At 57.4% G+C, this 13591-nt stretch overlaps 1 protein-coding gene across 1 annotated transcript; it reads right to left on the bottom strand.

The window, feature by feature from the left end:
* Positions 1-373: 373 nt before the first annotated feature.
* RNF207 (ring finger protein 207) lies at positions 374-13504 on the bottom strand. Its single transcript, XM_049775329.1, has 17 exons — positions 13314-13504; positions 12663-12795; positions 9432-9576; positions 9267-9348; positions 9117-9192; positions 8902-9027; positions 8519-8565; positions 8046-8118; positions 7907-7975; positions 7017-7085; positions 6844-6941; positions 5537-5723; positions 5246-5431; positions 5017-5068; positions 3828-3945; positions 1359-1414; positions 374-489 (listed from the first exon to the last, which is right to left on the bottom strand). The coding sequence occupies exons 1-17, from the start codon at positions 13502-13504 to the stop codon at positions 374-376; spliced, it is 1824 nt and encodes a 607-aa protein (XP_049631286.1).
* Positions 13505-13591: the final 87 nt, after the last annotated feature.

The raw sequence follows: 13591 nt of genomic DNA, 5'->3' as shown, positions 1-13591 counted from the left end.
AGGGTCCCCCACTTGACTCTGGAGGTGAGGAGTTCAGTGTCGCTGCTTGTACCCCATAGTGGCAGTGATAGGGATCTCTGGGCCACCTCAGGGCAATGTTCATGGACAATCTGGTGCCAGGAGTCGAGCTTGGGAAAGGGGCGAGACCCCTTACCTGCTCTGCTAATTCCTGGCCCCTCTGTGAGACTTAAGTGTGCCTGTGTGTCCATTTGTGAGCCTAAGTATGTGCGTGTGTATGTGAGTGCCAACTGTGTCTGTGAGACTGTGTGCCCTCTCTAGGCCTGCCCTGCTGTGACGCAGGCAGCCCTGTCTGGGGACACGGGGCCCCGCTTTCCCCTCAGCTTTCCAGTGCTCTTGGTTGCCCAGCGGTCCTTCAGCGAGGCTGCTCGGGGTAGCTGCTTCCTCGGGGTTCGGAGATCCTCTCCCTCTTCTCAGGGAGACAGCCCAGCTCACTCCTAAGGGAGACAGGCCCCTGTCGGTTCCCCGGTCCTCATGACTGTCGGTGGGAAGGTGCCAGTCACAACCACGTGGACAAAACCAGAGTGCCGTCTGGGGCCTACTCGGCACGTTGCCTGTGATCCCCAGAAAAACAGCAGTGCCCGCAGTTGGGGGATAAGGCCACCCTGGGCTCATACACACCCCAAAGCTCCCGAGGGTGTCCCTCTCGGGGCCACAGAAGAAGGGCTCATCTGTCCTTGCCCTGAGTTCATGGGGAGCCTGGACAGTGCTGCCCGCACCCTACGCCAGGACTAACTCAGTTCACCCAGTCAAACCTCACCCATAGCGCTGCTGAGTCTTCCCAGGTGGGGCTCAGGCAGATAGGAACCCCCCACAAGTGCTGGGCTCCCCACCAAGAGGTAACTGCTGCACCCACCTATATGACCAGCTATGGTCATGTCCCTCCCTCGATGCCCAGAATCTCCGACTCTGTAGTTGTTTGTTTGTTTTTGGGTTTTGGGCGACACCCGGCCATGCTCAGGGGACCATATGGGATGCCAGGGATCGAACCCAGGTCTGTCCTGGGTCGGCCACATGCAAGAGAAACATCCTACTGCTGTGCTATCTAGCCCCTGTAGTTTGTTGTTTAGGGGGGACATAAAGTCGTGCTCAGGGCTGACTCCTGGATCTGTGCACAGGGGTCACGCATGGTGGGTTTCCGGGGACCCTATTCAGTGCCAGGGGTTGGGACCTGAGTCGGCTGCATGCACTGGACCCGCTATACGGTATCTCCAGCCCAGACCCTTATTTTACAAACAGCACCTGGGGACATGGGCTGCACAGGCTGAGGGCTGGAGAGCCAGGTTCCTCCTCCGGTGCTCTGGTACCTGCTCACCTGGTCTGGGCCTCGCCATCTGCACTGTCCTCATCCATGCTCTGGAGACTCTCAGCCTGCTCCTCCCCAGGAGCCTGGAACCTGCAAGAGGCGGCAGTGAGGGGGCCTGGCCGGCCCGCAGCAGCTGCTATACAAGCTCAGGGCCCCCAGGTGCTGCAGGGCCCGCGTGAGGCTGGGAGGGACAAAGAGGCCCAGGATTAAGGACAGGCTGAGGGTGGCAGGTTGGCCTGGAGTTGGGGTAAGCTGAAGCAGTGGCTCCTGCGGCCAGTCAAGCTGAGAGGTCATGAGAGGAAGGAAGGTTCTAGAAGGATTGCCAAGTGGGAACCAGGGCAGCTTCACAAGGACAGAGAGGTCACCAGGATGGGACAGGGAGAGAAGCCGTGGGCTTGGCCCCAACTAGGTGGTAGAAAGGAGTTGGGGGAGATGAGGGAGATGAAGCAGGAGGGCTGGGGGATCTGGGAGCAGGGCAGGAGAGAGTCAGGTAGTCTTGGAGCTCAGGGTGGCCTGGGAGCCAGTTTTTGATTTTTGTTTTTCTTTTGGGGGCACACTTGGTGGGGCTGAATATTTTCTCCTGGCTCCGTGCTCTGGTGCAATGCAGAGGAGGATCGACCTCAGACCAGTGTATTCTGTGCTGAGGATTGAACACTTGGGAAGTGTTCGATTCCAGCAGGAAGGGCATTTGCCTTGCCTTCTGCCCACCCGGGTTTAATCTCCAGCATCTCATTGGGTTCTCAAGTCCTGCCAGGAGTGATCCCTGAGCGTATAGCCAGAGGTAAGCCCTGAGCGCCATGAGATGTGTCCCCAAAACTAAATTAACAGTAGTTTAGGGGCCGGAGAGATAGCACAGCAGTAGGGAGTTTGCCTCGCACATGGCCAACCCAGGATGGACCCAGGTTCAATTCCCAGCATTTGTTCCCCCCAGCCTGCCAGGAGTGGTTTCTGAGCACAGAGCCAGGAGTAACCCCTGAGTGCCGCCGGTGTGACCCAGAACTCCCCGCCAAAATAAAATAAAAAATAAACAGTAATTTTGGGGTGAGCCACATATATGTGTCTGTGGATTGGGGTACTCTGAGCTGACCAGCAAGGATGTTCAGTAGAGTCTGAACAGGAGTCTGGGTCTTTCTGTGGCCTGACAACAGAAATTCTGGGGGTGTGAAGGCCACACCTGCACAAGCTGCCAAGGCTTGAAGGGCACTGAACTAGCAGACGGCACAGTGGGTCGGGGCTGCAGGGCGGGATCAAAGGTTGCCAGCGGTGGGAGGGGTGTGAGCAGAAGTGGCCACGCTAGACTATCCAGGAACAGAACCAGCCCCCAGTCCTGCCCAAAGCACTCGAGGCCATGACTGCAAATGTACGTGACCGTACCAGCTTGGTGAGGCCTCCCGGGCAGCTCAGTCAGCTGCCCAGTTGGTCAGTGGGTTGGTTTCTGGGTCACGACTACCCTTGGCTTGGACATGGCTTTGCCACTCGAAACACCTCCAGAGCACTTCTGAGATCCCGGACCTGCCTCTGGAAATAAGGCTGAGGAAATTCTCTCTTGGGAGCTGGATCCATAGTACAGTGGGGAAGGTGACTGCTGACCCCGGTTTGATCCCCAGCATCCCATATGTTCCCTTGAAAAGCCCCTCCAGGAGGAGATCCAAAACACTATGCCACCCCAAATTCTCTCTCTTGAGTCCCAAGTCCTAGAACAACTGAGGACCCTCATGACCCTCGCCCCCCAGAAGTGTCCACTGTCTTGACTCACTCCTCAAGCCTGGGGGTCTGGTGTGCCTCAATTTCACAGTAGCTCACACTCTGCTATGCAGTGACCAGGTCCTGCTCTGGCCCAAAGACCCCCCCCCCCATCACCCCTCTTCGTCTTGCTAACCCCCTGAACAGGGCTCCTCTGGGGCCAAAGAAATAGTACAGTGAATAAGACTTCCCTTTTATGCACCCAATACGTGTTTAATCCTTAGTACCCCACATGGTCCCACTGGGAAGGAATCTGAGCACAGAGCCAGGAACAAACAGTAAGCTCTGAGCACCACCAAGTGTGGCCTAAACAGCAACAACAAATAAACTGGGGGGGAGCTGGAGTGGTAGCACAGTAGGTAGTGTTTGCTTTGCACGAGGCTGACCTGGGTTTGATCTCCGGCATCTGATCTCCCGAACCTGCCAGGAGCCATTTCTGAGTGCAAAGCCAGGAGTAACCCCTGAGGGCTGCTGGGTGTGGCCCCCCCAAAAAAACCCCCCCCCCCAAACCTGGATTTTTCTGGCATACCCACAACAAGCCTCTTTGGGTTTTGTTTCGGGGGTCATACCCAATAATAATTTGGGTACTTGTGCCTTTGTGCTTAGAGCTTGCTTCTAACAGTGCTCAAAAGAGTATGCAGGGTTAGGGTTTGAGCCTCTGCATGCAAGGTCCAGATTCTGCTCCCAGCTGGCTTCCAGCACTCTTCTGGGCTGGTTGGAAGTGGCCTGGTTGAGGTGTGGCCACTCGGGATCTGCTCACCTGGGCTCCAGCCGCTCCTTCACCTTGGCGATGGAACGCACGTAGGGCGTGATCTGCTTGGTGATGGTGGTCAGGTACCCGTTCTCCTGTTTCAGCCGCGCCAGGTCGTGGAGCTGGGCTGTGAGGACCAAGGCCAGGACGTGGGTGCTGTGTGCCTCCCTGGTCCTTGCTGCATCTAAATCACCTAGCGGGCACCTCCCAAAACTCAGGCCAGGTGAGGCTCACACTGCCTCAAGTTCTATCCCTGGCGGATATCCCATAGGGTCCCCGAGCACTGCCAGGAATGATCCCTGAGCGCAGAGCAAGGAGTAATCCCTGAGTATCTCCAGGTGTGGCCTCAAAACAACAGCGAAAAAGAGAAAAGAAAAAGAGAGAGACAGACAGAAAAAGAGAGAAAGAAAGTGAAAGCAAGCAAGAGAATGAAAAAGCAAGAAGGAAAGAAGGAAGGAAAAAAGGAAGGGAGAGAGGGAGGAAGGGAGAAAGGAAGAGAGGAAGGAAGGAGACAGGCACTGGGGCCTGATCCATAGCACAGCAGGAAGAGTGTTTGTCTTGCATGCCGCTGACCCAGATTCGATCCTCACCATCCCAAAGGGATGCCATTTCTGAGTGCAGAAGTAATGAGCACGGCTGGGTGTGACCCCAAAACAACAAAATATTGTAGGGCCCGGAGAGATAGCACAGCGGCGTTTGCCTTGCAAGCAGCCGATCCAGGACCTAAGGTGGTTGGTTCGAATCCCGGTGTCCCATATGGTCCCCTGTGCCTGCCAGGAGCTATTTCTGAGCAGACAGCCAGGAGTAACCCCTGAGCACCGCCAGGTGTGGCCCAAAAAACAGAAAAAAAAAAAAAAAAAACACCAAAATTGTAATTAAAGGTGCCGGAGGCCAGAGCAATAATACAAGTGGTCGGATGTTTTCCTTGCACGTGGCTGTCCCAGTTCGATCCCCAGCATCCCATATGGTCCCCCAAGCCTGCCTGCCGGGAGCGATTTCTGAACACAGAGCCAGGAGTAACCCCTGAGCGCCGCCGGATGTGGCCCAAAAAACCCAAAAATATTATAATAAAAATCAACACAAACCAGGTGCTGAGGGGAGGTGCCAAGGGTGGTGCCTGGTTAGTGGGGAGCTGAGTTCCTGAGTGCGGATTAAATTCAGATCAGGGGGTTCAGGCTACACAGCCAGTGCCTGGGACCTTGGTAAATCTCCTGCTCGTTAGCCACGCGCTGGTAGGATTCCTCCCAGATCTGGAAGAGAAAGGGGTCGTGGCACTCGGTGCCAAACCAGGCTCCCCAACCGTGGCACTGCAGCCAGCTCCCAGCCCAGCCAGCATCGGGCCCAGGACTGGCCTCTGGGTACTTCTCCCTCCCACTTCCAGTCTCCGGGCAGCAGGACCCAGCTGGCGGCCTTAGGCTAGGTGCTACCTCCTGGAAGATGGAGCGCAGGCCCTGCACACACGCGTATTCCGCGGCGATCTGCGCGTCCACCTGCAGGGCCCTGTGCAAGATGTCCCCCATGATCTCCGCCTTGATGAGCGAGTGGTGCTTGGTGAGGTCCCGATGCAGCTCCTGCACCTGGTCCTTCAGGTTCTGCACATCCGCCTGCAGGCGCTGCAGGGACAGGCACGTTTGGGCTGAGTGGCCGGATCCCCTCCCAGAGGGTGCATCACCCCAGGCCTCCTCTGCCCTGGCCAGGACCCTGGTTCCCCTGCTCACCCGGTAGGAGGCCTCGTAGTGGCGACAGTGCTCAGTGAAGGGCGTGTCCTCGCCATCAGACAGCAGCACCTTGGTGCTGATGGAGCGGTGCAGAGCTGGCTTCTGCACTGGTGAGCCCAATGGCTTTACCCCCGGAGACGGGCAGCTGGGCCCCATCAGCACCGTAGGGCCTGGGACCCCTGCCAGCCTGGGGAGAGAGGCCGCCGGGCATAGTTGTTGTGGGGTTTGGGGATTTTTTCCTCTGTCCAGCCTAGCTCACTGGGCTTTGATCCTGAACTGGACCCAGAAGCACCAGGGAACCCTGAGGCAATGTGAGGACATTAGCATGGGGTTTTCCCAGTCTTGGGGGCTTGGGAGGAACAGAACCAGTGGCACAGCGGTAGGGCGTTTGCCTTGCACATGGCTGACCCAGGACAGACCGTGGTTCGATGCCCCAGCGTCCCATATGGTCCCACAAGCCATGAGCAATTTCTGAGGGCATACAGGAGTAACCCCTGAGCATCACTGGGTGTGGCTCAAAAACCAAAACAAAAAGACACCCTAGGAAAGGATTTGTTCTACTGAGGCTGGAGAGAGGGGAGGGCATTTGCCTGCCTTGCAAGAATCCAACCTGGTTTGTTTTTTTTGGGGGGTTGGTGGTGGTGGTCACACCGAAGCATTCAGGGGTTACTCCTGGCTCTGTGCTCAGAAATTGCTCCTGGCTGGCTCTGGGGACCATATGGGTTGCCGGGATTCGAACCACTGTCCTTCTTGGGTTGGCTGCATGCAAGACAAACACCCACCGCTGTGCTATCTCTCCGGCCCCATCCAATTTATCCCCAGCATCTGATTCCCTGAGCGCACCAGGAGTAACCCCTGAACCCAGGTATGGCCCCCAAACCAAACAAACTAAAAAAAACTTTGTTTTCCATAAAAAGCTTTGTATGTACCCCAGGATTGGCCATAGAGCACAGAGACAACATAGGGATTTTCCCCAGATCTTCAGGGCATCCAGCTCACCCCAGGCTAAGCAGCCCAAGGTCCCCCAAACCAGGGTCCATCCCGCCCAGGTGTCATCCTCATCCAGGTTCAACACTCCAGACTCCACACACCCTCTAAGGCTCCACCAACCCCGACTCGGACCCCAACTACCGAGGCTTTATCCCTATCAGGCTTTTCCACCCACCACCCACCCAGGGCTTCACCTGCTCAGGGTCCATCTGCACCCCAGGTCCAGGAGCATCCCAGGCCCTTGAGCCCACCTAGCCTGCAGCCCAGCTCTAGGCTACTGCGTGCCTGTCTGTCGAGGAGTCCCCCTCACCACTCACGTATTGGGGGCGACCCCGGTCCCCGCTGCCCGCCGTGGGCCCAGTAGCAGCAGTGGCTCCAAGCAGCGGGCAAACTCGGCGCGGTGGTCGCTGGAGATCTGGGTAACGAGACCGAGTGAGTGGGACCAGCCCCGCCCCGGCTGCCTCCCATCTCCGCACCCCTGGGCGCCCACCTTGCTGCTCTGTGCAGGTCGGAGGCGGTGCGGGCCCGTCGCAATGCCCTGCAGCCGTTCTATCAGCTCCTGTGTGGTCAGGGGAGGAGACAGCAGGACCCCAGGCCAGTCTGTTTTGGGCATTTGACCCGCATCTGCTGGAGGCTTCAACCCTTTTCCTGGAATGGTCGGGGCCCCCCACCCCACCGGGGCCCCCAATCTATAGGACAGCTGAACTGGTGGCCTCGAGTGATCACTACCCTCTAAGCAAGCAGAACCTTAATGCAGAATTTTGTTTTGTGTTGGGGCCACACCCGACTGTGCTCAGGGCTCACTCCTGACTCTACCCTCAGGTTTGGGGGATCCTATGGGGGTGTCTGTGATTGAACCCAGGTTGGCTGCATGCAAAGCAAGCGCCCTTCCCACTGCACTTTGCAGCCTCTTTTTAGGTGTGTCCATTTCCATTTTGGGGGATGCCACTCCATTGATGCCGAACCCTACTCAGCAAGCTGGACCTTCAGAGTTTGGTGCGGTTCTATAGTCTGGGGGGCCATACCCGAAGGTGCGGGAAGCCAAGAGGAGCTGAGGACTGCCATAGGGACTGGAAAGTGGTCTCACAAACTCCTGCCTTTGCATTATCTCCCCCAAATCCTTTTTATCCTGGGATGCTTGGCATCTGTGAGGCCCTGGGAAGCCTAGTATAGTGTGTGTGCGTGTGCGTGTGCATGTGTGTGTGTGTGTGTGTATGTTTGTGTGTGTATGTGTGTGTGTGTGTGTGTGAGAAATCACTAAAAGGGGACTCAGCTGGCCCCCAAATTGAGCAGACATGAGGAATTGGAGAAGGGAGACCGGAAACCCCACCCAGCATCCAGACAGGCACCAGGTGGGGACCCCGTGGGGCAGGGACTCACATAACCCAGGTCCAGGAACTCCGCCTTGTTGGCCAAGCTGAGGAAGGAGGAGCAGATGACCAGGTGGACCTGTGGAGGGGGAAGCTCAGGGAAGCTCAGGAAGCGGCCAGGCAGGGGGTGCCCCCTCAGACCCCCATACCTGCAGGGTGGGCAGCAGAGTGGCCAGGTGGGACAGCTGCTCCTTGAAGGCCTTGTCCTTCTCTTCATACTGACTGGGGGGTGAACAAACTTGTCTCCCACGCAAGTAGGCCCACGCCCCTTCAGCCAGCCTCAGAATGTGAGGGATCTCTCCCCACTGGCTCTGTGGCCCTGTGGCCCTGTCTCCTCACTGAGTGGATACAAGGATGTGGGGAGGGCAGAGCCTGCCCAACAGAGAGCCAGGCATGCCTCTCCTCATCTCTGCAAGGCCGGGATGGGACTCTCACCCCCTCACCTCTGTAGGACCTACATGGAACCTTCCCCACTTACCTCTGCAGGATCTGGATGGGAATCCTCCCCCTCACCTCTGCAGGGCCTGGATGGGAGTTGCCTAAGTGCTCCTATACAGGGCCTGGATAAGGATCCCACCCCTCCTCACCTCTGCACAGCCTGATGGGACCCTGCACCCCTCACCTCTGCACAGCCTGGAGCAGCAGTGCCTTCCTCTCTGCCAGCTTGTCCTGTGGGAGGAGGAGGCATGGACTGTGAGTGATGCCCCTGTCAGCATGCCCTGCCCAGAGCCCCAGGCCCTCTCCTAAAAGCCATCCCAGCCATTCCTTGACGCTCTCCCCAGCCTAGGGAGGTTCCTAGGTCCTGCCGCATATCTGCAGCCTCCTGGATGCAGGTCACAATGGCCCCCCAATCCTAGTCCTGGCTTTGCTGAGGAGCGACCACCCCATGGCCCTCTCCCTTGCTGTGCTGATTCCTGACATCCTCTCCCTGGCCTTGCTCGGCCCTGCTGCCCTCTCCCTTGCTGTGTTGGTGCCCCCTCTTCCCTGCCCTGCCGCACCCCTCACCTGCATGCTGCCAAACAGGGCATGGATGGCCGCCTCCTCCTCGGCTGCGCTGCACCTTACCTCCTCTACCATGGCCTGCAGCAGCGCAATGGCCTCGCGAGTGGCCGTCTGCAGGGCCTTCACTGCCTGCCGACAGGGCAGTCTCAGCAGGGTGGGTGCTGTCCCGTGCCCCGTGCCCCCCACTTGCCAGGTCCTGGCCACCCACCCACACTCACCAGCACCGCCTGCTCCAGTCTCTCGCAGCCCTGCACATAGGCCGACTCCAAGTCCACGCAGTGCGCCCGACTTTCCCTGTGGGGGCTCATGGTGAGACCGCCCCCCTGGCATACCTGCCCTCCTCTCACCCCACCTCTCGCTTCACCCACCCCTGCATGTCCCGGAAGCAGCGGATACACAGCAGCGACTTCTTGTCGGTGGAGAACATGATGTAAGGCTCAGCGTGCAGCGCTGTGGACAGGACAGGGCCGGGTGGGCTCCAGGGCTCCGGGCAGCCCTGTCCCACCCCTACACCCTGCCAGCTCCCCCCTCACCACACTTGGGAAGCACGTCACGGCTGCGCTGACCCAGGACCACAATGTCGTGGCGTGCGAACATGCGTGCCCGGTGCGTCTCCTCCCTGCAGCGCGCACACAGAGGCTGCCCACACGTGTTGCAGAAGTACGTGGTCTCGGCGTCCTGCGGGCAGAACTGGGGCTCAGAAACACTCCTGTCTGTGTGCACACTCCTCATCTCTGCAAGGCCAGGATGGGACTCTCACCCCCTCACCTCTGTAGGACCTACATGGAACCTTCCCCACTTACCTCTGCAGGATCTGGATGGGAATCCTCCCCCTCACCTCTGCAGGGCCTGGATGGGAGTTGCCTAAGTGCTCCTATACAGGGCCTGGATAAGGATCCCACCCCTCCTCACCTCTGCACAGCCTGATGGGACCCTGCACCCCTCACCTCTGCACAGCCTGGACATGCCAGGACTCACACAGTGCGTTGCAGCTTCATCTTTGAGCGACGCACTGAGATCATTCTGGACCCCCGAGGTGTCCATTACACAGGTTTAAAGTTATGGTCAGGGATGGAGCACTGGAAGGGCGTTTGCCTTGCACGCAGCTGACTAAGGACAGACCTGGGTTTGATCCCTGGTGTCCCATATGTCCCCAGAGCCAGGAGCGATTGATTTCTGAGTGCATAGCCAGGAGTAACCCCTAAGTGTCACCAGATGTGGCCCCAAAACAAAAAAACAAACAAACCAACCAAAAAACACCCAAAACAAAACTATGCCCCGTGAAGGGCTGCTACCCCAATGGTTTTTGTTTGTTTTTTTTTGGGCCACACTTGGCAGCATTCAGGGATTCCTCCTGGCTCTGTGCTCAGCAATCACTCTTTTTTTTTTTTTTTTTTTGGTTTTTGGGTCACACCCGGCAGCGCCCAGGGGTTACTCCTGGCTTCATGCTCAGAAATCGCTCCTGGCAGGCTCGGGGGACCATATGGGACGCCGGGATTCGAATCGATGACCTTCTGCATGAAAGGTAAACGCCTTACCCTCCATGCTATCTCTCCGGCCCCAGCAATCACTCTTGATGGTGCTCAGGGAAACCTATGGGATGCTGGGGATCGAACCCAGGTCATCTGCGTGCAAGGCAAACCTCCTCCCTGCTGTGCTGTTGTGTAGGTAAACATTTCAATGGGATTATTATGTTACTGACCCTGATTCTGCTCCCACCATTGGGTGGTATCTGATCCCACCATTGGGTGGTACCTGATTCTGGGAGATAAAAGCAAGGGTCTGTGGAAGGTGGGGGGCTTTGGGCTGGAACTGATGCTGAGGCTTTGAACTTCAGTCTTGTCCTCTGAATAAAGCTGAATTTTCACAAGCCTGACAGTCTGCTAGCCTTTTACCCGCTGCTTCACCTCAGGACCGCCGGCTGAACAGGGTGGCAGATGCGTGCTCCGAGCTGGAGGGAAAAGACCTCATCCTCCATCCCTCCATCAGTTAACCTTTTCAGGGGCGACTTGCAACACTGTGCTATCCTTCCAGCCCTGTGTAGGGTTTTTTGGGGGGATTCACCCTGCTTGGGGAGTATTTGGGGGTTGCTCCTGGCAGTGCTCAGAGGACCGTTATAGAGCCAGGGATCGACCCGGGGTCAGCCACATGCAAGGCAAGAGCCTTAACCTCGTGCTAGTTCTCTGACCCCTGGATGTGCAGTGTTTAATCTCTCAAGCACCCCTTGGCACTACTGGTTCCCTCAAGGCCCATCCGGAGTCACTCCTGGCTAGGCTCTGTGTTGGCACCAGCAGTGCCCAGGGCACCACATTCCTCACTACTTGTCTGTGATGTAGACAGAGGCTGTGCCACCCCCATGGGTCCTAGGGTTCATGTTTGACAGTGCTCAGACTTTCTGTGGTGCCAGGAGGGCAGCAAGGTGGGCTTTAACTGTAAAAGCCAGTGCCTTAACCTCTTTCCGGCTCTGATAGAGCACTATTGTTGTTAGTTGTGGGGTCCAGTTTCTGCGATGCTGGGGGAGCAGGGTCACTCCCCAGGATGTTAGAGGTCTCTCTGGAAGAGTCATAAGGGGCTGGGGTGGAACGCAGGATCTCACCCAGACAAAGTATGTGTCTGCCCCCCTCCCTGGATGACATCCTCAGTCCTGACTTTCAGTTCTGGGCCCTTTCTCCCTGCTCTCCCCCTAGTCTTGCTGACTATTTCTTTTTTTTTTTTTTTGTTTTTTTTTTTTGTTTTTTTTTTTTTGTTTTTTGGTTTTTGGGCCACACCCGGTAATGCTCAGGGGTTACTCCTGGCTATGTGCTCAGAAGTTGCTCCTGGCTTGGGGGACCATATGGGACACCGGGGGATCGAACCACGGTCCGTCCAAGGCTAGCGCAGGCAAGGCAGGCACCTTACCTTTAGCGCCACCGCCCGGCCCCATTGCTGACTATTTCAAGGTCCAGGTCAAGATACCTGAGGACTCTACTCAGAACCTCCAGTGGTTTTTGAGACTTAGAATATTTTATTGAGGGGCCGGAGAGATAGCATGGAGGTAAGGCGTTTGCCTTTCATGCAGGAGGTCATCGGTTCGAATCCTGGCGTTCCATATGGTCCCCCATGCCTGCCAGGAGCAATTTCTGAGCCTGGAGCCAGGAATAACCCCTGAGCACTACCGGATGTGACCCAAAAACCACAAAAAAAAAAAAAAGAAAAAGAAAAAGAATATTTTATGGAAACCCCATAGGCCAAAGCCCCCCTATGCCCATCGGCCTACCTAAAGCCTGGCCCTCCCATCCGAGGCTTTCCAGGTTAGGACACCCACCCCAATATCCTCTTGGGCATCTGCACATAGTCACGGGGTGTGGTGGGGCTGGCCAAGGCATTGGGTTTCACTCTGAGCTGTCCCCCCACAGAATGACCCAAACTCTGTGCCAATCTGGCTCCCCACACTTGCTCTGGATCTCAGGGTTCCCACCTGTAAAATAGGTCCAACACTCCTGACATCCATGGTTCCTTTGAGAGGTACCAAATAGCTGGGGGTGGGTGGGTGGAGTAAGAGAACAGCTGGAAAGACATTTACCTTGCATGCAGCCAACCTGGGTTTGATCCCCGGCATCCCATAGAGTTCCCAGCCTACCAGGAATTATTCCTGAGTGCAGAGCCAGGAGAAACCCTGAGTGCTGCCGGGTGCTGACCTCCCAAAAATTTAAATAAAAGGTCAGTGCCTGAGCACAGCTCATGCCCACTGGCCCTTGGTGCCCCCCACGCCTGCCCCTCCCTGCCTGCTTGGTGCACTCCAGGTCACAGTTGGCACATCGCACCAGCTCTGTGCCATCGCCCGAACTGTCCACCAGGAACTGGAGCAGCCGATCCACCGGAGGGAGCCCGCTGGAGCCCTTCACCACCGTGGGGAGCCTGTGGAGAAGCAGCAGCCAGGACCCAGACGCCCCTGTCCTGCCCCATGCCCACACCCCCTTCCAGGCTGGAACTAAATATATCGCAGGAAGTTGTGTGGCAGCTGTTATAAATATCCCAGCTGGGGCGCTTGCACACCCCGGCCTTCTCCTGACTGGTCCTGGACACATCTGGGAGCCCAGAGGGACTGTCTTGGGGTGTAAATCTAGGGCCTGACATGCACACTCTGCAAGAATTCAGAGACCCTCACAGGGGTGGATGGATCCTTGTTTGGGGGCCACATCCAGCTGCAGGGATTCTAGATGGAGCCGGGGATCAAACCCATGTTTTGGTCACATGCAACCCAAGCGCCCTCCACTGTACTGTCTTTCCGGCTGCTTGAGTGGGTCGGAAAGCTGAATGGGACCAGCCAGCCCCAAGCCTCAATGGCACTGCTCAATAAGGGGTCAGGGCCTTGTAGTCCCTCCCAGCACCCCTGCCTTGGACTTATGGGAGGGTGGGCCGGGGTTGGCACTCACTGGCACAGGGGGCAGAACAGACGCCCGTCGACGGCCCGGCCTCGCAGGCAGCCACTGCAGAAGCCGTGGAAACAATCCAGTAGGCAGGGGCGCTGGTACTGCGAGTGGCACAGGGAACACACGAGAGGGTGCCCGCCAGCCGAGTCCAGTGCTACGGGGCCCTCCAGGGGTGTGAAGATCGCTCCAGACATCTCAGAGATGGGGTGGGGGCTGCGCCTCCGGCTTCTGACCCTGGCACAGAGTGAGGAGACTCCGGGGTTGGGGCACAAGACGAGCTG

This window comes from Suncus etruscus, chromosome 6 (genome assembly GCF_024139225.1).
Source record: "Suncus etruscus isolate mSunEtr1 chromosome 6, mSunEtr1.pri.cur, whole genome shotgun sequence".
Lineage (NCBI taxonomy): Eukaryota > Metazoa > Chordata > Mammalia > Eulipotyphla > Soricidae > Suncus > Suncus etruscus.
Note: the sequence above shows the minus strand (reverse complement) of the source record. Positions and strands in the feature narration are given on the sequence as shown.

Coding starts and splice junctions, on each gene's coding strand:
- RNF207 (XM_049775329.1), bottom strand. CDS start 13,504: ATGTCTGGAGCGATCTTCACACCCCTGGAGGGCCCCGTAGCACTGGAC. Junction 9,349..9,431: donor TGACGTGCTTCCCAAGTGTG/GTGAGGGGGGAG, acceptor TCCTGTCCACAG/CGCTGCACGCTGAGCCTTAC. Junction 3,946..5,016: donor CGAGCAGGAGATTTACCAAG/GTCCCAGGCACT, acceptor TGGTCCTCACAG/CCCAGCTCCACGACCTGGCG.